The following is a 25,134-nucleotide window of genomic DNA, read 5'->3' as shown; positions in this document are numbered from 1 at the left end:
ATAAATAAAGCATGTAAAACCAGATGAGCTGAGTAACATTTCATTTCAAAGAAATTAAATTTATCAAGAAATTCAGGATTTCTTGATAAATGTAGTAAAATTAGGCAGGGAGACAATTTAATAGATTTGAATAATGACTCTTTATTTTCATCTAAAAAAAAAAAAGAGGGATATGTATTTACATCACTTCGATCTTTTCTGAGTCACATGATTTTAGGTTTCATTTGAACAATGTTAGAATGATATAACAAGAACAGAAAAATGGTGAGTGGCACTTGCCAAAAAAAATCTTTATGCAATGTTTTTGCTTATTTTGTACCTAGCAGTCCAGAACCCTTGAAAGAATTCAACAAATGCAGTTATAATCAGATACATTTTCAAAATCATCAGCAGAAAGCTGCTTTACTTCACTTGAGCAAACACATTGCATCTTCCTCTTGGAAATAATGAGTATGTTGTAAACCTTTTAGCAAACCCCAGGTTCATTTTATAACAGACTTAAAAGGAATCTGATGATTGCAGCAATCTTTATTTACAATTCCTAAACATGTCAAAACAGTCATTTTTAAAAACCATTACACTACTTCTTATTTGTACTGAATTATACATTTAGTCTTTTTCCGGGTATTCTTAGTTTATGTGATGAGAAAGCAAAACATGAAAACAATTGAAGTAGCTCATATTCCCTTTTTAATATTTGAACCAAATATACATTAGCAGCTGAATTAAAGAGTTAAATATTAACCTTGTGCTCTGTTGTTGTATTCAACCAGAGGTCCTTACAAGTTTGTTCCAGACTGGCCGGGCTGCATTCAGCCCAGTAAACTCATCTGTTCTTTCTTTTCTTCACTCTTTTGCTAACATGTGGCACACCTGTTCCTTTCAGTCGCATTCCACTTCATCGCTGTTGCTGATCTCACAAGACCAAGCAGAGCTGGACTTAAATTTCGATTCAGCTATGACCCTTAAACCAGTTCTCCACAAGAAAACCACACAATGAAAAGGCGTTTTGACAGCTGCTAGGGCACTATTAGGTCAACTTTCAAAAACAAGATATGCAATGTCAAGATGGATAAACATATTAAATAACAGGGGCTGAAAGAAAAGAAGTGTTTGATCATTTTCTATGGCTGGCTATTAATATCGTGAGATATGTCATCTTGAATTTACACTTATGTACACAATGAGGAATGAGCAAGGCTTCAATACAAAGACACAGACTAGATAGGGACAACTACAGGAGATAGTTTATCCATTAAAGTGTTTATGATGGGATGTGACTTCTTAAACAAGCCCACCGGCCCTTGTGTGTCAGGAGTGTCGACAAAAGCAAATTTCGCAGTTTGTCTGTCAGATGCTTCAGTTTTATATAGATACCAGACAACATCACAGTAGTGGTGTAAACGGAGTGGAGCCACTGTGATCACTCGATAGCATACTTAAAAGTAAAAGCTGCCCCTTCTTGTTATCTGGCAGATGAAGATTTGGCATCCTCCAGCAGGGCCCTGTTTGATTCAAGACTGTTCGTAAATTTGGCCCACGTCTAAGGAAAATAAAATCAAGCTTCACAGCGGTTTCACTTTATTGAGACAATATTAGTGCACACAAACCACTTAAAAAAAAAAACAAACAACAAAAAAAAAACCAACCCAAAACTTAAATTAGGAGGAAAACAAGGAACATTCTGAAGCAAGCAAGGAAAAAAAAGTGCATGTTAACCATGGTATACACCACTTTGTCTTATACTGTAGTTTACAACCTTTTTTTTCTTTGTTGTTTATGTTTTTTTCCATCTGTGTGTAGGTATGTGGTATGTGTATGAAATGTCTAGCTGGAGTGGATACACCACACCTTTGTGGTGGGGTCAGGGCTGAGATCCAGGCTGCTTCCCTGAGTTTTGTTCAACAGAAAGGGTTATAAGCCTAAAAACACCAACGTCACTATGTGGACAATTAAGGGTTTATTATTTGTGCTTTTGATCAGTTGGAAGTTATTCTCAAAGAATGACAAAAACCTCAGCATACCCTATGCTGTACTATGTTATTTTACAAGGATTAGCTACTGAAGATAAACCCAAATGAACAAAAATTGTCAAGAATAAGGCCTGCAGAAATCCCTGGATTTTGTTTGTTCCTTTATAAAGGAAAAACATGCAACACTCCACTAAAGAAGACTGTAAAAATATAAACTCCATTTTGTGTACATTACCCCAACATATTTTGTAGGTTATGTTATCTAAATTTCATTGAGAACAATAAAAAGTAATGCATGAAAACGATCAAAGTCTACATATAATATGACTGAGCAATCACATCTAACCAAATCCACAACTGTTAGCACCAAATTCCAGTCTTAACCTTTTATATCACAAGTCTGTACAATCTATTTTGTCCACCATAGCTTATGAAAATGTCTATGTTGGCAGATATTTCCACTGTTCCAGTTTTATAAGCTGGATACGAGTATGCTGTGAAACTAATTAATCTAAAATATTTACAAAAAAGTAAAAAAAAACAAAAACAAAAACCCCAAAACACAATCTTTTTAAGGTCCTACACATAAAGGGAAAGAACACCTGAAATATCGGGCCTTTTTAAAACCATAAGGGCCCAAATGATATGTACTGTATGTCTATGTCATCCTATGGCAGTGAGATGTCACTGTTTTGAGGTATATTTTGCTTGCAAGTGTTGACACGGCTTTCACACTCTCAAATTTGTCATCTGAGTGAGAAAAATGTATCTGTTTATTATAAAGTGCTAAACATTTCATGAATTGTAAGAAAGCATCAGACTAGTAGCTGGTTATCAAAAATGAAATCTTGAATATTAACAAGAAAGTTTTGAATTCATTGTAAAATACCCAGCGGTAACTTTTAAATAAGTCTGCTACTTGCTGACATTAATTTTGTACATTTCTAGTTGGTCCCCCATCCTGGTCTTTGTCCTCGCTTGGAACACTACATTCCTACATTGGAACTAAATGTATTACATGCCTATCATAAAAATGTATTCAATTTGAAAACACTTCATTTCGTATCCAACCCACCAAACCTGACAACTCACCTCTGTGACAACTTGGATTTGGAGAAGGATAAAAACATGGCAGGTGTATGCATTCATAGGAATTGTTTACTCAACCAAAACCAACAAATGCACACCAGAAAAGTTTGGTTTTTGGCTCTCTCAGTTGATGTTTCCATCATACTGCAGTGTAAACAAAAGGTTAGATGGTGGTGATTTTGGAGCTTTCAAAACAATGTAAAGAGAGAATAGTCAGGGGAGCAGCCTCAGATCTTTTCTTTAAAGAAGGAGAAGGCTCGTCTTGGTGTTTGTTTCTGTGGTTGTGTCAGAATATGTGTTTCGATGTTCAGCTCATGTTTTGAACTACCATTTGTTAAAATGGTTTCTGGACTGATATGTCTTTTTAAAAGGAATGTTGGTTGCCTTTAGCACAGGTGTATGTATGCATGCATTTGTGGTGTTTGTACGTGCATGAATTTGGTTGACTCTCACTCAGTTAATAGCTTGATCTCATTGGCCAGGAGGGTGTTGAAGTAGGTTGGATCGGGGAGGTCAGGGAGATTGGGAAGGGTGGGAGGTGTGGACTGGCAGGGGGATGACTGTGAGGGCTCCGCCAGCTCAGGGTCACTTTCGCTGGAAGTAGAACCCACACTCATGTTGCACACTGCCTCTGGCAGTGAGCTGCCACCCGTGGGCACGATGCACACCTCAGGCTCACTGCTGGTCTCGCTGGTGCTGGACACGACGGACAGCAGGGACATTTTACGGGTGAGGCGGCTTGGAAGCATTGATAGGGCAAAGTCAGCAACAATCCCTGCGACATCCATGCCACAGGCCTGGTCGAAGGCAATGAAGCCCACGTTGGCATTAGCTTCGCAAACCACAAACGTGCCGTCATTGAGCTGAAGGAGATCAACACCGCACACATCCATGCCCAGGATGTTAGACACCTCTATAGCCAGCTGCTTGCCATTCTCGTTCAGGGGGCACATCATGCCCACACCACCTAACAATTCAGACACACATAAAGGTGGTTAATATCTTATTCATAGAGCAAATATGTTGTGAGTGTTGTACATACTACATTAAAAAAAAGTCTGATCTATTGGAAGTCGGTGTCAACATTTAATGTTACATAAATTCTAAATAAACCAGTGACTGATGTCCTAAATCTAAAAAAAAATCTAAAAAGCATTACAGCCTGAGCTGCTCTCCAACGGCTAATGCCCTGACACTGAAAATCAGACTCATCAGCTGGAATGCTGTGTCACTTGAAGTCTCCAGGGTGGATTCCATATGAGCTTGTTTTGTTTCACTCTTCCCAAAACTGGTTTCAGCAGGTAGAGCACTTAAATTAACCACAAACTTACACAGCATGCTCCGGCACAAGAATGCAAACTGGAAGACATCTTATGTTTTCAGCTAACAGATCAGAAATTATCCAAATGGTGCATGAAGAGCTTCCACATTTACAAACACAGACATGCACATTTTACTCCTCAAGCGCAGCAGTGCCATCGACTGCAGGAAGGGACAAGACTTAATAATATTATGCACATGATCGTTGCCTCGGGGGCATCTGCCTACCTAGGGAGCAGTTGCTCTGCATCCGACCATCGGTAGAGCAGCGCAGCATGGAGCCGATTACTCGGCCTCCCACCAGGACCACCCGAACATCACGACCATGTGACTCTTTAACATACTCCTGAAACAGGTAGGGGGTATCGTGGCGAATCAAGTGGCAAAGATCTGTCAGGTGGTGCTTGTCCCGTGCCAGGAACACAGCCTTGCCTAAGAGAAGGAAGGAGAAACTAGATGAGGGAAGAAAGCAAAGATGAGCTAGTCTTCAAGCTGTTATCACACATAGAGCTCTTTACATTAATATCAGATCAAGATTCTTGTAAGCTGTCATTTGTGTAATGAAAGTTGAAGTTGAAGAGTTTCCTTATAGTTTTGCTGACAAGCAACAACTCTGCTGAGCAAGTCCTATGTCAGTCTTAGTTTCTCACATAATGAAGAGGACAGTCCTGAGCAGCCACGGAGTTGCTTCTCACATTGGATAGAAGATGCTTGTTTTAATTAACACCCCTCGGCTTTGTCTCCTTATAGTCACAACCTCTGAACCCTGTTCCAAGTAAAACCATAAGTGTTTCCATATCTAATGTGCAATTCTAACACAATGTCAAAACAATCTCTCGGTGCTTGATTTAACATTTCAGAAGATAAAAAAACAACACAGGAACAGAATAACAGCTTTGTGACTCTTTCAGCCAGATGATGAAGAATAACTAATTTGCATTAATAAAGCTGAAGCATGGTTTGTCATGAGTGTACAACCAAAGTTGACCTGACAGATAAATTTGGCATTTAATTTATAATATCTCGCAAGTTTTTGAATCCATCCTCTGTTCATTCCTTTATATGACTCGGAAGGCGAGCTGGACTTCAGCCAATGTCAACGGTCAACTACAGAGACTCAAAATAAGCCTGGAGATGTTGAACACCATACAAAGGGTCACACAAGCTGGTGACCAACGGCTGCTTTCCCAAACAATGTGCTGTGATGGCAGCTTGGAGACAATTAGAGCCTCTGAAGTGTCAATAACAATGGATAGGAAACAGTGAATGGGTCAGCAGACGCTGGAGCTCAGCTCTTGGAGACACTACATTTATGGCAAGGGGGGGATTCCCATTAGTGTGGGCAGTTTTGAGGTGTAGTGTGAACAGAATGAATGAAGGGGAGTAATGTGCTGATTGTCTTACCTCTGTGCCCACGTGCATTCTTTACCACCACTGGGTAGCCCAGTGGCTCTGCCTCGTCAATCATCTTACGGAAGTTGTCATGCCCACCTATGAAAATCCCGTGCAAAGAAACACACCCCCCCGAAAGCAAAATAGATTATAAGCTGCTCTTGTGTTAATGGCACAGTTCAGATATTACAGCTGACCTGACAGAGTGAGGAGAGGGAACATGTAACATGTCGCTATGGAAACAGGAGTGACTCAGAACAGCAAAGGCCGTAGGAGTGTTGTCCTGAGCTTAAACTTGCTGCTTGATTCATGAGACTGGAACCGACACTAACCGATCCCTTTAATGTGAAACAGCTGACCATATCTGACATGGAGCTGGAACGACAGCCTGTTGCAACAGATGTGCTCAAGCTTTGTGTGCTTTGGCTTAAAGATCAATTACAACATTTGAAATGATAAATAAGAAAAATAATAATACATACATACACTGGGAAATTGTTAGTTGTTTATTTCCACATTCTTTCCCTGTTTTCACCCCTCTGTTACTGTCTCACAATTTTCACTTTCCTGTCTGGTCTTCTATGGCATTTAGCCGAGGGAACAGATGCGATCATGCCTGCTACTTGGCTCTTTCCTGATGTTCTAAATCATTTGTGTTTTCACTGAGAAAGGGGAAAAAACTGAGGAATCCAGGAAGATAGCAGACTATAAATGTGATTACAACCAAACTGCGAACTGGTTTGGTAGATATGGGAAGCCTCATGTTTCATTAAAAAAAAAAACAACCAACTTACACAGAACATGAGATGGATGTGTGTGAATGGTAGTTGGGGGTGGTTACATAAGCTTTCCAGCTGCTCTGCATGCATTGCCTGGCCTACTGTGCACAGAGACGCATGGAATGTAGGCCAAACAACCCCCCTTCCTTTTCTTTCTTTTTTTCCTCCCTTCTCTCTGTCTGAACCCTTCTCTTTTTCTGCACTCATGGAAACCACAGCACTGTGAATTTTTGGAAAACTGGGGGAAAAAAAGCATGTGCAGATGCTTCCCTTTGTTTAGCCTGAGAAATATAACAAAGTAGAAGATATAATCGTAAATAATAAAAATGAAAAGAGAAAGAGTTAGGCATCTCCTAGTCACATTGTCTGGTGATGAATAGTTCCATTAAAACCCTCTGTAATAGTGATATACACTGAATGGCTTGAATATCATTGTCATGAAAAATCAAACTCGTTTGTATTGTGTACTAACACAGCGAGAAACATAAAAGTCAAGAACAAAATTACCGTAGGAGAATGTGTCGGGAAGAGGCACGCCGTGGCCAGCTAGCTCCTGAAAGGTCCAGAACTTGTTCACACAGTTGAGTATGGCCTGAGGCCGGTTGATCAGCCGGCAGCCCATCTTCTCCAGGTGGCGCAGCACGGTGATATCACTATCAGACTGAACCCAAGGTGTGGGAACCCGCACTACCACCACCTGTGGATAGGATGTCACTAATTCTTGCTCCACTCGCAGACCTGAAGGGAGAAATGGAGGGATAGAAGACAAGGTAGACAGAAAAGAGATTAGATTAAACAAAGTCTTGTATGTATCAACAGTGACAGTTGGTTGACCGAAAAAGGGGGAAAAATAAAAACGACTTTGAAGTGACCCTCAGAGGATGCCCTCCTGAGCTTTCAGAAAGGTTCTGAACCGTTACATGGACAACTTGCTGAGACTGGACCGTCCTTTAGACTGTCAGTACGTGGCACTAACTCTCAAAGAAACCAGTCATTAACCAGCATCTAGCTTGTCTCTAATTTGCTTAAATACAAGTCATGCTGAAAATCTCTGGAAAAATTGAGAAAGTGCTTGGAAAGATTTGAAATCCACCATATTTGGGTGGAACAGCTTACTCCTCTTTGTGGACACTGCTCCAGTTGTCCCCACACTGCTATGGATTGGGAAATGGTGAGGTCACAAGCAGATGCATGGGCTGCCATCTCTGGGGTTTTATGTACAAAAGAATGAATGTGGAACCTGCAGAGCCTGCTGAGAAGCCTGCCGAGCCTCTTTGACAGAAAAACCCTGCAGAAATAAACTTCAGGCTTATTCCTTAGAGTGGGAAATTCCTTGCTGATATACTGACACATTACACTTTACTATAATTTAGGGCAGTAAGACAAGGAAAGATGTCTGAGGCCCCAAGAGAGAAAATCTCTAATTTAATCACTCTTGCTTACACATCATATCATATCATATCATATACGCATTAAACACTCACATTTCCAGGATATTTTCTACTACTACATTTTATTTTAGTTGTATTTGGATTAAGTGGTTATAATATTTTTAATGCAGTTGTGAGGTGAAGTCAGTGTAATCCATGAGATCTAGGATATGCCTTGGTTTCCAATGTTTCAGCCTGACACCATGTTTCTTCGCCTAACAGAGGACATTTGAATAGGTTACTGATCAGCCATGTTAACTCAATGTAGCATGTAGAAACAATGAAAAACTGTTGGGATGAGAAAACAGCTCATCACATAATACTACCTTTCACGCAAAAGCAACAAATTGATCTGATTTCTTATCTTATGAGGCTCCAGTTTCTAAAAAAACTGTCTTTGCACAAGGAAATAAACACTGGAAATCAGAGGGATTTATTGGCTTGTTAATTGGTGCACAGACTGCATAATCACCAGCCATGAACGAAGATTTGGCAGTACTTTACTGGTGACTGGTGACACTTTGTCACTGTGAATGAGAAGGAGAAACTAAACTAGACTGAAAATTTGTAACCTTTGATGTGACCAAACAGCCCACTGGGATGAAGAGATGAAGTGATAAGAAAACTTGTACACACCTGTGTGTTTTGACATGTACTCTATCTAGAAGAAGGAGGGGAGAAGACACATTTGTCATTTGGAGCAGCACTTCCCCCAATCATGACGTGAATTTCAGCCATCTTAGAATCTGTAGGCTAACAACAGTGATAACAGCTCTGGCTGAGATCATCAGAGGTCAACAGATGTTGGGGCAAATAATAACAGGTGACATGTCGGCAGAAGAACCAGTCTGCAGAGCATGCAACTTTCCAAATCTGTGCAATCTGAACGGACAGGTAAAGGTAGGGCGAGGGAAAGGCAACAAGCAGAAAAGGTTGAGGATGTCTCGGAGCTAACGCAGAAGAGGGCAGTGTTGGGAGAGAGAAAGAAGTGATGCCTGTTAAAAGAGGAGTATGAAGCCATGAAAAGATCCCCACCCCTGCCTCTTTCTCCTCCTCTTCACAATGTCAGCAAAGAAGCAGGAGGATTCACTGCCTCCTCAACCCTTTTCAGCACTGTCACACACTGTGCTGATTGTGCAGCCACTGAGGGTACTGTGAGTGGTGTTACAGTGGGAAGTGTCAAGGGATGTGGTCTCATGGTTTTTGACAGACAGTATTCAAAGCGCTTGTCTCTGTCTCCAGGGGGACCAAACAGAAAGCAATGAGGCAGCCGAATGAATCAGCCCTATTCATCTGCACAAGTGTTTGTGTGCTCAGCACTGTTTGTCATGTGACCGTCGCTAAAAAGTCACAGACCCTGATCAATCCGATGGATAACAATTTCAACCTTGTAGCTTTTGGTGAGGGACTGTCTGTATTTAGTGTGGGTGTGGCCTGTTTATACTTAGAAACACTGGGATTTTTTCTAGCACTGCTTTAATAGATCATAATGTTTCCATTGTTGGATGGACTGTATAGCTGCATCCCATTTTCAATCTGCCTGACACAGCTTACAGGAATAACATGCATTGTATGCATGCTGCTGCAACGTCACAAAGCAGACTGACAAATGCTGCTCCACTGTATTTGGTCTGTCCGTCCTACCAGTCCTGTATGCAGTATCACTCTTTGTCAGTGTATTCTGTTGAATTTAAGTTTGTGGGGCTGCACGTTAATCCAGTTTCTCTTGATTTGGCTTGTATTAAGATCCTCAATGGGCTGTTTGCATATCTCACTGATTAAACAAGACAAATAAAGGTCCTTGAGGGTCACAATCCAGCAGGTTTTCAATGTTTCCCGGCTTGGGTTCATTTAATTTGAGGCAGATGTGTTAAAACAGGGAAACACTGAATACCTGCAGGACCAGCTTTGGAGACTCCTGCTTTCCAGGTACTGCAGTAGTCACTACTTTTTTTGTTTACATAAAAATCTAGCTAACTCAAACGGAAAGGACAGAATGAAAAATGTAGTCATCAAAACTACACTGAATGACTCCAATATACTACAGATCACAATAAATTATTTTGTGTTTGGTTAAGAGCCAGGGAGTATGTTCATATAACTGTGTGCTATATTCCACAGCAGATTTGGCACTGTAATGTAGCCACATGGACACGGTGACAGGTAGGTTGATAGGTTTATGTCAGTAAAAAAAAAAAAAACAACAAAAAAACAAAGTCTCTATAATATCAACCTGAACTTTAATGTTTATTTTTATTAAATATATTTTATGTTGTGTTTTGCATAAAATATGTTGTGCTCATCAATGTCAGCAGCTGAAACAAATACAAAACATTACACTGCTTTTCTTCTGGAATGTGTAAAATATACCAAATTGGAAAACATTCAAAAGTGTGGATGGAGTAAACTTGGGAGGATTCTAGAAAATGGGAAGCATGCTTGAGTCAGATTTGTGTGTTTGTGTAAATCTACAGTCCACTCCCACTACTGTTTTCATACAGATACGTAACATAATTCTGCATCAGAAAGAATCAAGTCAGACAGTTTAGAGTCCTTTTATCAAATCATGAAGTTCTGTTTGGCTATGAAATCTTGCAAATACCAACAATAATAATAATTTGAAACATGAATACATACATATAAAATTAGTCAAAGTTTTTGTAAAAATATACTGTATGCCAGCTGCTCACATCCAAATGTCTCTTCTTTTGTAGGACAGTTAAGAAGTTATCATACAGACATGTTACACATTAAGCTGCCCATCTGACATTCAGCAAGCGCTGACATACTCTTTTGCGAAACCAATGAAATGCAAAAGACTCATTTCAGTCTGCATGTAAATATTTGCAAACAAGAGGTTTTTAGTTTAATGATAAAAAGCTGTTTCAGTGAAAGCCATTCAGAAGATCATATGCTATCCATTATTTATTAAGGTATGGTTTCTATTTCCTTAATATACAAAGCATGCAAAAACTGTTTTGAAACAACTATGTGTAGTTATTTATTTTCAATCACTAAATCTTGATTGGCTGTTTTGGATGTAATGGATTTTATTCTTGTTTTTTCCTTGTATTTGTATTCTTATTTGTTCAAAAATGCTTTATAAATAAAATTTATTATTATTATTTAATTTAGCTCACATCAACCAATAGCTATTAGACCTCCTTAATCCATACAATAAAAGATTTAAATAATAAAAATAAGAAAACACGATATTTAGAAACAACCAACATAACCTAGTAGATGATAATGAAATTAACAGTATTAAGAGTCTAATTTTTCTCACAATACTAAGTCCATGTCCCAATCAACCAAATATAATGTGGCATCATGGCTTAAGTATCTGTGCCTTGTGACTGTTGATCCTGATTCAATCTCTGCTGGTAAATCAAGATCCTAGACTTGCCTTATTAGTCCATGTTCACTGACACAGAAGTGTTGCATTTATCGTCACTGGGCAAGTAGTGTGTCTACTGGCATGTGCAAGGATCACAAAGGATTGTGACATCCATTCATATCCGGTCTTTTTAATTTTGTTCAATCATGGGACGTGAAATGCCACTTGCTGGCTGTCCCGTCGCCATGTTAAGCTGTTTCATCTGAGGGGCCTCATTTGTCATTAAAACAATATAATGTACACGCGTGCTCACCAATGTCTCCGGCTATAGAGACAATGAGCCCAATGAACTGGTACAAGCATCAATACATGAATGAGTCATAAAAATGACAGACAATTTGAAATGCTAAATTTAAATGTGTTATTTTTACGCTAAAGATTATTTATGTTTTAGGTTAAAAAAAAAAAAAAAAAAGTAAAGTTTCTAGCATCAGTATTCCCTTTTCATGCCTCTCCTCTGAATGTGTCTGTTTTCTGTGAGATAGGTTTGCACATTCATTTGTTAAATTCAAAAAGTGATATGTTGGCGTCAAAATGAAAGACGATCTATTGAATATAAATATTTCAAATACATTGGGGACTACAGAGTCAGTGTAATATGAATTATTGACTAAAATTTACCAAATATTAGGGTTGTAAATACAAGCTGGTTATCTCAAACAATCACATGTAGCAGTTTCCTAAAGTTTACCAAAAAAAGAAATAATGTGGAACCTGCAGAGCCTACTGAGAAGCCTGCTTAGCCTCTTTTGCGGAAAAACCCTGCAGAGCTAAACTTCAGGCTTATTCCTTAACAGAGAGTGAGATGTTCATTGCTGATATACTGACACAATACACTACTAAAATTTAGGGCAGTGAGACAAGGAAAGATGTCTGAGGCCTCAAGAGAGAAAATCTTTAATTTAATCACTCTTGCTTACACATCATATCATATACGCATTAAACATTCACATTTTCAAGATATTTTCTACTACTACACTCTATTTTAGTAGTATTTGGATTAAATGGTTAAAAAAGTTTTAATGCAGTTGTGAGGTGAAGTCAGTATAATCCATGAGATCTAAAATATGCCCTGGTACCCAATCTCTGAGGATCTATTGAATATAAATATTTCAAATACAATGAGAAACACAGAGTCTGTGTAATATCAATTATTGACTAAAATGTACAAAATATGAGGGTTGTAAATACAACCTGGTCATCCCAAATAATCACATGTAGCAGTGTTTCTTAAAGTTTACCAAATAAATGCCATAACTCACATATTTCCTCTGGTGTTGTATAAATTGGTTAATTTACATGCTGATTCGTGCAGCTAAGAAGGAAATGCAAACTGCAAGATATAAACCACTTTATGCCTGATAGGAATTATGTGGTCATGGTGCCAGTTCCTGTTTGGACTTTGCATAGTTATTGTCCTTTCAACTTCATAGTTTCTGTAATGTAAGTGTAAATAAACTATGGTTAAGTAATATCTAGAAGAAAGCTTAGTTGAATACGGTTTGTCTTTATACGCCACAAGAAACAAGCCACATAGCTTAGTTGTCTGACTCCATGTATCAGAGGCCTGCAACATGGCCAATCTGTCCACTGGTTGTTAATCTTGATGTCAAGCTAAGGCAGAGAGGACATTTACTTTATGCAAATTTAGAACCTGCGTGGATTACAGGCCATTCTAACAATCCTACTGTGTACGTCACTAAGCTATAGACCTAAACAAACTACCAACATGTCTGAGGTGGGTGTTTTTTAAAAAACACATTTTAAAATATATACAGATGCATTTTTAGTATTTAAATCAGATTATATCACCATAGCAGTATGTGAAATGCATGTCACTTTATTTGTCATGTGATCTACAAGCCCAACTGTTTTTATGTGAACTCAAATCAATGTTTGCCGTGACTGCGATGTACAGTAATAGTTATCAGTAACAGCTAGGGGACATGCTGCCGAAACACACCCCTATTAATTCCATATTTGTTCTATCCACCCAGCCTCTGCTTATGTCAGCCAACACCATTTATGTGTTAATTTAGCCTCTCACACCTCTCACAGCCCCATTTCACACCATCCTCACAAATTCCACGTGTGCCTGTTTGTCAGGAATTCCTGCAGTTACCATCACTTCATCGAGGCCTCTTGTTACTGTGAAATCGTGTGTGTTTTATACAGATAAGAGCCAAATTTGAACAAAAGACAAACTGCTGTTTTCTGATCACGTTGGTGGGACAAATTAAAAATGAAGTCATTTAACTATGGGTGTTGATACCAATACAAACTAGCATAATTGCAACCTTTATAGCAGAATGACTGTTTACTTACATGTTTTTTTTCCCTTGTGCAAAACTGCCAGACCTTCACGGATCTAGCAAAGGTCAGACAATATGTAAGCTAAAAAACAACAAATCTACAACCAAACAAGCTCAGCTGACTTATTAAAACGTAACGTGTGATTACGTGGCCTGTGTGTACTTAAAAAGCATTCCCCGTTGCTTAAATCTACTGCTCCACATCAGTGCAGGAGCTACAGCAGAGCGTGTTCAGCGAAATTAAATCAAGCGTCATCGCCCTCCCCCCTCCTCCCAGCAGGCAGTCTAGCTGAAGTGGGTTAGGCGGTCACTGCTGTGCTGCTTACCTTCCTCGCTAGAAGGCAGCCGGGGCTAACCCTGCTTTGCAACAGCGTGATCGCCAAACAATGACCGCATTCCTTCAACTTTCCCCCCCCCCATATAAAGCACTTAATAATCCACGCACCTATCGCTACAACAGACTATAAAATAAGAGTGCGTGGAGTGAATGGATGGTACTTGCCTAGCTGGCCCTGGCTGATCGTTAGCACGATTTGATCCATCAGAAGAGAGCGGAATTCCACATCTTCGTCGGCGCAGCGCTCCTTCAGCGCCCGGAGGATCTGAACTTGGGGGTACTCCTGGCTGATGCGGCGGTCGGTCACGAACCAAACCCGAGAACACATTTTGAGTGCGTGGATAAAAAAATAAATAAAAAAGATGGCGATGAAAACGTGTAATTCGACTAAAAAACACGCTGAGGTGGTGGTGGGGGTGGCAGGTGTGTGGTTGCAGCGCGGGATTCGGCGGTCAGGCGAAGAGAGACAGATGCTCACACAATGGAGACCTCGGCGGCAAGCGGTGATGTGGCTAAAAGCAGGACCACGAACCCACTGCTGCGTGGACCGAATCAGCTGCGAAGAAAGAGCTTTTATATCACCTCAGTTTCCCGTCGCTTCCAGCCATTTAGTCTGGTTGTGTTGCAGTTTGTTGAATCCAGACAAAAAAAAAAAAAGAAAATTCGAACAAGGGAGGAAAAAAATGACGCCTTTCCTTTTTTAACCAGCAAAAATGTGTCTCCTGCGACCGCGACGCAGCAACTGCCGCCGGGGACACGCAAGTGAAACCTTGCCGCCCTGTATTTCCGTTTGACGACTGAACTGCCACTGAAGTTTCTCACTGGTACTATGGCGGCACAAACCGCAAAGTCGTCGGTTTATCACAGTAAAGTACGCTAACACACACGACTATCCTCTTTCTGATCCCTTTGGCTGCTATCCACGAGGTATTGGTGCTGAAAAATGCACGCGCTTCGTTTACAACTTCACTTCTTCCAGCGCCCGTGCACAGTATAAGGGGTCTGCCCCAAAACAAAGGTTTGGAGGGGCGTTGACCAATCGCAGCACATAGACAGTCTCGTGTCCAAACAACACGCGGAAGGTGCGGGCGAGCCGCTAGCTGATGGACCAATCATGTTCAGCTGAACGAGAATGGGGGGCCGAGCCGAGTCAGAGCGCGCGGAGGGATGAGGGAGTCGGCGTGAGAAATATGCTGTGCGCTGCGCACGAGACCGCGCGCTCTCCGAACCGGTTCAGACCAGACAGACTGGGAGGCATGGCGAACAGCAGCGTTGTATGTAAGCCAAAATGGCAGGAAAATGGAGAGAAACCTTCTTACAAACCAAAGACATAATCATCTTCCATGCAGTTTTTCTCCGGTCTGTGACGTTTCTAAAAGGAAATAGACGTTTATTTAACTGAAAACTTGTTTTTAAACGATGGCTTTTGTTTAACAACGCCATCTATGGACAGCTGTCGGCTGAGCGAAGTAATGTGAATGACCTACTTCTCTTCCTTCCTCTGTCCTTGTGCATAAATGACTGCAATGGTTATTGTTGATGGGTAATTCAGTCAAATCAAAACATATGTTAGTAGCCATATTTTTTCTTCTTTTTTTTTTTTTTTTTTTTAAATTAAGCTGGGCTTGCATTTTAACAAGATGTCATGACTCCTGATGTAAATTTTTAATTGAACACATTAGCTTGGAAACACGCCCCTCATGATTCTGCACTTCATAGAGAATCAAATTAGCAATCCAGTAGTAGTTATCTTTACATGCCTGGATATGTTGTCAACAGCGGCTTCTTGATACTATAATTGGATACTTTTAATCATGGATAAAATGTATTTTGGCTAGAGCATTGATTTTTACAACTAACAAATCCATGCATGTGGTGTGGGTTTAGTGAGAAGGTGCCGCAACAACAACAGTGATTCTGTTGTACAATTTCACTACCCTATGCAGCCTACCACAAATATTTTTTATTTACTAGAGTTAAGTCAGGAGGTACACTCAGCCAGGCCACGGTTTTCCTCTCTAGAAATAAAATTAAATTTGGCAGTTAGCTTTAGATTGGTATCATGCTGAAATAGTCCTCTTGCAAAATGTGGGTCCTACAAAATAATCTGCCATTTGTCAACACGTTTCCCACTCACACAGCCCTTTATCGTCACTCCTACACAATGAATGGAATGCAAATTTGCTTATTCTCCTGGCCGTGGTCACACCAAAATTGCACGAGTTTAAACCAGTTAAAAACCAGAATTTCCACTATTCTTGTCCTCTTGGAAAGAATAACTTCTTGCCCTGACAAAAAGTCTTCCCCCTTTCTGCTTTATTAATATTTAATTTGGGACAACACAATGTCCTTCACGCAGAAATGTTTACAACCCCAATCAATAATGTCCAAAACCTTTAAAAAAAAACCAACAAAAAACAGCTGTTCTCAGAAGTTGTTGTTTTTTTTTTATTTGTCTTTAGAGTTTGGACATGTGAAACTTGCACATGTAGGTAATTTTTCCCCCACTATTAAATGGTTTTTACCCCATTTAAAATAGTTTTACATCCCATATTAATTATCTTTTTTTTTCTTTTTTACCTTCACTCCATGGCATTTTGTTGGAGTTTGGTAATATAACATAATCTAGCATTGTGTATAAACTTTCCATTCCCTTTCCATAATTCTCCAGTCACATGAGAAAAAAAGTCTGTTTCCAGCTTGTCTGGCTGGGCACATGAAGAAATATTGTTCTTCTTAAGTTGAAAATAATACAATATTTCATTGACTGTTTGATTAATTAATTTAACAGTAATTTGGTCGGTGTCCTCATACACAACAAATACTGTATATGGAAAATATATTGTAGTGTTCGGAGCTAACATAGCCGCAAAGGCTCATGGGTATTGAGCTGGTAACAACAATAGTTCTGTTATCATTGTTACCAAGTAAGTTCAAGTACTGCTATTGAATCACTGTTATGGACCTACTTTCATTCATGGTTAGGTGCATGTTAAGTTGGCTGTTAGTCATGGTTTCAGTTTTGGCACCGTGAGTCTGGGAGGTTGTAGCTGGAGAGACGTCCCCTCCCCTCTACTCTTGTGATGGTGGAAATTAAATGATTCTGCAGGTAGTACTCTTATTTGTGTATAGTTGGTCATTCCAGTATCAACACCAAACAATTAACAAATATGACATTGCTTAATATTCACCAACTACATGTGAGTGTCATCATATGCAAGGAATAAAATCATGACATCATTAAAGTCATTATTGATTCATTTAATAGGTATCATAAACCAAGCTGCATTTTCTGTCTATTGTACGAGCAACATTTGGTGCAAGTGAAACTGGTCTGTTCTCAAGAAACTGGTCTTTTCTCAAGGCCGGATTATCCAATTGACATTATGAGCAAAGGCCCAGGGGCCCATGCCCACTTGGGGCCCACGTAGGGCATACAACAGCAGTTTAGACATGTAACAAAATGTACATAAAGCCAGATAGTCACACAACAGTGTCTAGTGTATTGCTATTGATACCACTGGCTGAGAGATGTTAGAAATGTCGTTTCACAGAGTATAATTCACAATTTTCACAATGTTGCCGTGGGGAAGGGGGCCCCTGGAACACTGTGGGTCCAGAGGCTTGTGCACTTTTAATCCTGCCCTGTCTGCTCTGCATCGTGAGACACCTCGCATCAGATGTCCTCACTTGTCAGAAGTTGTGTTTTCTTGCAGTGTTGGAGCCTGTCATGCTTCCCCAACCATCACAAAAGCTGCAGAATAGACTCAGTCCCTTTAACCACTGAGCAAGACCATAATCTTTTCTTATTAATGCTATTCACATTATAAACAACTTTAGTCTGATATGTAACCTTAGCAACAACAGCTTGTTCTTCTGCAGTCTCCTTTCTTCCAGGCATCAAACATACAGGATGCAGATGTGCTTGTAGCCTGCAAGGATTTTTATATCACATGCTCTTCTAGATATAAGATAGAAATGACAACATTAGGGATGAATAACTTTCAGAACAAGCCAAAGAGTGTTTGGATAAAAAATCAGATCCGATTATTCGGCTAATGACCATTACCATTTTTGTCATCACGAGGTGAACAGACCATCCATTGTTGAAGTCATGCCCCAAAAACACGCTGATTTAAAAGCATGACAGTGTAGAGAAGACAATACAGGTCAGAGTTACACGACCTGCACGTTAATGTTAAATATAATTATGCTCAACATTCATTCAAAATGCTTTTCGCCAGCTTAAAAATATTGTAAGGTTAGAGCGCCCTCTGCTGGTAAAATACCAGATTACATCTGTCTGTCCATATCTATCTATCTATCTATCTATCTATCTATCTATCTATCTATCTATCTATCTATCTATCTATCTATCTGGATGTAGGCAGATTTTATTGCTTGCTGTATCAGTTATGACAAATGTTGTTGCAAACAACCTCAACATCCAGAGGAGTGCAGCACTGAGCTGTTTATGAGCCTTAATGCCTACTGATGCATCACTTCACCACACTCTCAGAAAAAACAACTGTGAACTGTGACTTACCCCTACACTGTTAATAGATAAGTGCCTAAATATTTTACTTTCATAGATTTGTGATATATTATAACCCATGTATTTTACTTAGTGCACAGCAGACAAAAGTTGTGCAGTTTTGCTTACATCGTCTTCTCTTTGGTTTCTCATGCTCTTTCTCTTCATAATACAATGAATTACTTCTAGATTGGATTACTGTAATACACTTTAATGGCACTATAATGGCTGACATTTTGGTATATTTCTTTTCCCCTTTTTATTTAAACCTCTTGTGAGCCTATTTCTTTTTCAAGGTCTTCTGGCCATTGTTGGGAAATCTTGTTTTCTGGCCCAAAGTTTAGTTATGGACTCATGAACCACGTGGAAAATATTCATTACTGTCCATAAAATTCCACCTGTCATTATTTGACTAATTAAATATAATTATAAAAATTATTGATACTATTAATCTATATTATTGATTCAATCATTTTTCTAACTGCTTTGTCCAAATTCATTTTTCTAACCACACAGTCCAATTAAAGGTTGCGGAGAGCTGGAGCCAAGCAATCATCTGGCGAGAGGCAAGATACACCCTGACAGGTCACCAGTTCATCACAGGTAATCTATAATATCTGTTGAATAAGTTTACTTTGGGATACAATTAAAAAATAATATTTCTGAATTATATTGTTGCACTTTACCTAATATTATATGTATATAAAAATATCTATATAGAAGACATCATCTGATAGTAATTTGTTCTGACAGGTTTCACTGACATCAGGGTTATTGTGCTAGACTGTGAGGACAAACAGTTCACCTCAGTCCCATCAGACATACATGTGTTCTTTTGGCAAACCAAATATTTATGAGTTTTTAGCCCCTGTAAGGTGTTAAGTGTGAACCCTGAGATCAAAACTTTGCCGTTTGTACTTCTAACAGCATCAGAATGGACGAATTGATGTGTGCTTACAAAATATTAATTTTCATTTAATCAAAAACTCTTTTCTTCATCAATTATTATTTTCTAATGATTATATTAAGATGTTAAGGCCCCAAACAATTGATCACTTTTATATCAATAAACTAAATGATACTCTTAGAAAATACTGTGGGTGCACAGGAGGGTCAGACATTAAAATTTCCAGTCTCACAGTTTGCATTATCATATCAAAAAGCAAACTGTATGTTAGCATTAGCTGTCATGTCACAACTATGCCAAAAACATTGTGTTCAACTCTGTATATCTGTCCTTTTGAAGGGACATTAACAATCTGAAGACTGCAATATAAATCCAGAAACAAATATAACTCACAATGCCTTAATGTTTTCAGACATGCGGAGCTTATAGCCAAAACAGTGCTGCTATTAGCAGCAAGATTGAACATCCTTAAAGTGCATTCCTCCATCAAGGTAAAAAAAAAAAAAAAAAAGGCCCTGTATCCAGATTGGAAATTTAAAGATGATCACATCTGCGAAAACCTTCTAATAAAAAAAATGTAACCTGATACTACCCACCACATGACTTTCAATGTCAAGGTAACAATTTTCAGTAGATTTTAAATTCAGTGGCATTACTTGAAGTTAAGCGATCCATTCACAGACTTGTCAGTCTGTTTCCTTCCTACCCGTGTATTTCCCATTTCTTAAACCAGTTCAGGGTGGCACAAAGACCCTGAATTGGAAAAGAGGTAAGAGGCAGGGCACGTTGCTAATCCTACACTGACTAACTAGTGGGTATGTATGTATTTTTTTCTACGTTACTTATTTTGTTGTTTAAATTGTTTCAGATGAAAATAAACAACAATTCCATTTTGAGATTTTGATGGTAGCTGATCACTAGTAAAATTTTAGGACTTATATGTTTACTATTTAGAATATGTAGAAGTTTACGCTGTCCACACAGATGTGAATCTCTTTTCTGACAATCTTGTGTCTTGCCTGAGAATGCCACTGTAATTGATAAGCAGTTTTTCACAGAGATGCTGCAGCAGGCTCTGGTTTAAAGAGAAGACTTTATTGTCTGTTCTTTTAATTCTTGGAATAAAGTTGTACATGTTTGTTCTGCATTTTTTTTATTACTCGTGGCTCTATCAAGAATTTAGTTAAGGGTAAGATGGAAAATGTGTTATTTTTCTATATGAATTTTTCTATATGTTCAAAGTGTGTATTTAAAGGAACAAATATGTATAACACCAAACCGACTCTGAGATTAAACTCTGAAATGTGCAAACAAATCACTGAAGTGTGTCTGAAAATGTTTAGTGTCATCATTATGCTGTGACTGATATCCTCTCCAGGTGGGTGCGCTGTGCCTTCACATCAGGTTTCTCCCTGTATTTAATTACAAACGAACAGGTTTGGACTGAAGAATACCTCAGCTATAAAAAATAGGCTCCACATACCGTCATCTCCAAATCTGTTTGCAAAGGGCTGAGGGGGGATACAGAGTGCCACTGTTAGCAGTGTTTAAAGATTACTATTGATACAAATTTCCTTGCCTATTATAATTGCGTGTTATGGGATTTGAATGCTTTCATGTTTTTCTTTAGTTTTATCCCATTAAAGATACAGCCAAAGTCACTGGAATGGCAGGAAGGATGATGATTAGGGTCTATTTAATTGAATAAATAAATAAACTTGACATAATTTCTATTATTACAAGCAAAGTGTAATTACATGTGTGGTATATAATTATAACATGCTATTTTACAGTTATTTATGGTGGGCATGTCCTTTCAGAATCTCATTAATATTGAAATTGGGAACTAGTTAAATGGATGTGATTTCATATTTTCCTATTGTGGTGCATGAATTTATCTTCAACGTGCTCCGGCTGGCGCTGGAAGTAGTTCCGGTGGCTTATCAGCGGAGCACTGAGCACTGAGACCCGGGATCTTCTCTCGCTGAGCTCAGACGCGAATAGCCGGTCGAGGCTTTCCGTGACGAGTGTCGAATGACCACAGCAGCGGTCAGCTGGGTCTGACGCCTGAGGAGCACCGTAACCTGCAGCTCGGGTGACAGCACAAAGACGACGCGGGAGCTTTTGTCCTCGAGGGGAGAATTTTCAAGCACACAATCATAGGCGTCTGGAGTACAAAAAAAAAAAAAAAAAAACCAACTGAGCCGGGCATATTCATGCACGACGGTGAGTAGTATGCACAGTAATTTTTTGGATGTAAGTCATAAAGATACGTGGCAGCTAATCATATATTGTGACATTATTTGTTAAGAAACAGTGGTTCTACTTAATGGCTGGCCATGACAAGTTCGCTGCCCGTGACAAGATGCATGCATGCGGCCGCTGGAGCGGTTTGTCGTTGCGCGGTGTGTCCGTCGGTAAAAGTCAACTTCTGCAAGTTTACCATCAAAGCCTTTTGGTGACACTAACATAGTGAGGATGTCGTTTGAGATGCCGCGGAGAAAATGGGTATTATTTAAACAGTTCTCAAAGTGGTGACTTGTATTTAGAGAATAGCTTTAAAGACTTCTGAACTGGCTGTCCAGCTGACAAGCAAAACAACCTGAGGACAGCAAGCTCCACACTGATGTGACCGGTCCAAAGGGATTCCCCAAGACTTAACTTCCTTTCCTGACACACTTTAATAAGTTTATACCCTGAACATTCAGCCTGCAGGAAAGGTTATCAGAGGCTCTCAGTGTTCATTGTGTTTAATGTCAAGTCAGACATGTGAAATGTGTCATAACTATTTTCATGTTGAACTAATTTACAGATTTTACATTAATCTGTGCTTTTGTAAGCACTATTCTTTTTCTTTTATGAATTAGATTAGAATAATCAAATATCCTTAATATACCAAAACAGGCCTTAAATGCAGAGATTCTTTTTCAGCAAGCTGCTTTTCCATCAGCTTCCGCTCATGAAGCTATGCAGTTTCATTTCATCAAGGGATGAAAGGCAACTTCTTATGTTGTAAGAAGTCATTGTCTTTCTGCATTCTGCAGCCAGTCAATGTTGTCCAACTTCACCTCACAAAAAATATACAGACAAGAGGAGATGTGTGTGTGTGACAGTCTGAGTGTTTGTGAGAACACCCCACTCCTGATTTGGATGCGTCTCTAATTCCTATCAAGATGAGAGCTGTCTGAACAGATTTCTCTCATCATTATTTGCTCTGAGATTTACTTGTGCTTGTAAATGGTGTTGATTGAGGGTAATTTGGCTTTTTAATTGCTGAACAGCTGCCACACTCACTGCTGATTGCCATTGTAGGCTTTCTCAGCACATCACTCCTAGAGCCCTAAATGCCTCATTAAAACGTTATGCAGAATTTCATGAAACGTGAAGAGAAGGAACCATCATAACGTTTTACTGATTTGTGTTTTATCATCGGAAAGGTCGTTGTAATTATCGTCAATGTCAGCAAATGCAATGCGAAGAAGCGAGTGGAGTAATGACTTTTTGAAAGTTGAATGAAGGGTTAGTTGTGGATGCACTGCAGGCATTTACAGTTTCTTTGATAAAGATGAACTCCATATGCTGTCACAAAGTCAGTGATGGTTGTCTCATTTCTATGTTGTCTAGTTGTGTGTTCGTTATGATTTGTAATATACTCGTTTTGTGGAACTTCCTAAGTAACTGGGCAGAAAGCGTTCAGCTCATTGTCTTCCATTGCTGATTCACCTCCAAGTTTATGATGGAGTCTAGACACTGTACTTGCAGCAAAAAGTTTTGTTTGTCATCAGATAATGTTTGTAAAGAATTTTTTAAATAAAGTCCAGTTTTAGTATGAAAATATGAAATAGAGATAGATTCAGCCCCCCCCCCCCCCCCCCCCCCCCCCCAGGTGTCTGTGCCGTATTCACACAGGGCCTGTTTTATTGAAAAACACAGCAGGATCCAGGTTAGTGTGTATCATTCAGAAGGTGTTAGCAGAAACGTTTAACTTCAGCATCGACTTTTCATACTGTAGCTGGTGTAAATAATGTGTTTAACCTTGAAAAGATTTGTTTACTTAATGAGAAAATTAATAAGGAACAATATGCTTTTCGCAACCGCATACACCCACAGACTTCTGTTGCATGGATTGATGCCTGGAAGCTCTCCGCTCTTCTTCATCACGAACACTTTTGCTAAAGGGGCTGTTGGTTAACTGCATTTCTGGAAGATGGCATAGCAGTGGCTATTAAAAGACATGAAGCGTCATTTTAGCTGGAAGTGTTCTAATCTTCCTCTAATTATCAGGCCACTGTGGGTCATCGGTTCACTTTAATTACCTCAGGTCATGTCATTTATCAGCTGTTTAAAAGTGCCTATTGAAATGACCTTTTATTTACCACAAGTGTGTCAGTGAGTGGACATGGAGAGCTTCGCACCAGGCTATTATTTATAAATAAACAAGCTGTAATCAGATATTGATTTACCTACATAAAGGCATCTTCTGTCATCAGGCTCTAAGCTCATAAACCTGACAGCCCATTAGAGGAGGCATACTCACTTTTCAAGTACCTTTAAGTTCTCTGAGTGCTCGCAGTCGCTGTGATTTTTGTCATGTCCCCAGGAAACTACACATAATTTGAATTCTAATGCTGCAAATCCTTTTATCTTGTCAAAATCCTCTTTGATTCAGTTTGCAAAGCATTGCTGTGATTTCAAAAGGGAAGATGTGAGAGATAAGATAGTGGATGATCACCTTTAAAGGGCTGTTATTTGGATTGAACTCTGCAGATGTGCTGCCAGCGACAAGAGTTCAGCGCATAGCTTCCATTGTGAACCTGATGTAAAGCTTGTGTCTTACACAGGCTGAGAGTGCTGCACTCTTCTGGTTATGTTTTAATGAGTAACAATTGTTATCCAATTTGCATGTAAAACAATGCAATTATAAACAAGCATCAAAAAGCTGTAATACTTCTAAAAAATGTAAATTACTCTCCATTATAAAGCGCAACAAAACCTAAGCCATGCCTCTGAGCCTGGGCCTCGAGGTTTGGGATGTTCACTTCCATTATTAATGCTATTCGCAAGCCAAACTTTTTAGGTTGGTGCAGTTGGGTGCTTTAATCTATTTTTGCTGTAAATTAATGAATTTTTAAAGAGGACTAGTCCTTGCTGAATAGGACTGGATATGGGAATGTAGTTTCAGTCGCGGTGACGCAGTGCTATAGCCTCCTTTACTGTGCAAAGCATGAGTTCACAAACAGCATCCCATCTCTCTTGGGACTTCTCGTTGGGGAAGTTTGCCGAAATGCTGCACTCCTATGTTTTATTTATGACTAAATATGCCTTTTTAACTCTGCCGTTGTCAGAATCTCCAGTTCTGATAGTAGTTTCCTACTTGGTAGTAGTAAGTCTTGTGGATCATTTACTCCCTCTACTTTGGCAGATATTTTCAGGTGTTGCAATCTGTGTGGGTTTAGTAATTTCAATATTTTATTCCAGGCCCAGAGGGATTCAACCGAGCCTCCTGATTTTGTAGCCTTCTTTCAATCAGATTTTCTTTCAGACCTGAGAAAAATGGTGTGAATGGTGTGTTCAGTTTCAATTGAGATGCTTCTGGATGGACTTTTTTGACACAAATCAGTTGAGGAAAGTGTTCTAGCATTGATAAAATATTACACCATGTAA

The 25,134-nt window shown here is 39.3% G+C and overlaps 2 protein-coding genes across 2 annotated transcripts in view; one reads left to right on the top strand and one right to left on the bottom strand.

Moving 5' to 3' along the window:
* Positions 1–172: 172 nt before the first annotated feature.
* rimkla (ribosomal modification protein rimK-like family member A) lies at positions 173–14,509 on the bottom strand. The gene is made up of 5 exons (XM_079238406.1): positions 14,195–14,509; positions 7,061–7,291; positions 5,787–5,873; positions 4,611–4,814; positions 173–4,029 (listed from the first exon to the last, which is right to left on the bottom strand). The coding sequence occupies exons 1-5, from the start codon at positions 14,355–14,357 to the stop codon at positions 3,512–3,514; spliced, it is 1,203 nt and encodes a 400-aa protein (XP_079094532.1). The 5' UTR covers positions 14,358–14,509; the 3' UTR covers positions 173–3,511.
* A 7,054-nt stretch (positions 14,510–21,563) lies between these two features.
* Positions 21,564–25,134, top strand: part of LOC306755138 (forkhead box protein J3-like) — a 77,254-nt gene continuing 73,683 nt past the window's right edge. Inside the window, exon 1 of the mRNA XM_079239411.1 lies at positions 21,564–21,696. The gene's annotated coding sequence lies outside the window, so the exon portion shown is untranslated. The remainder of the gene's footprint in view (positions 21,697–25,134) is intronic.

This window comes from Telmatherina bonti (assembly GCF_933228915.1).
Source record: "Telmatherina bonti genome assembly, chromosome: 4".
Classification (NCBI taxonomy): Eukaryota; Metazoa; Chordata; class Actinopteri; order Atheriniformes; family Telmatherinidae; genus Telmatherina; species Telmatherina bonti.
This window is presented reverse-complemented; position numbering and strand designations above follow the sequence as displayed.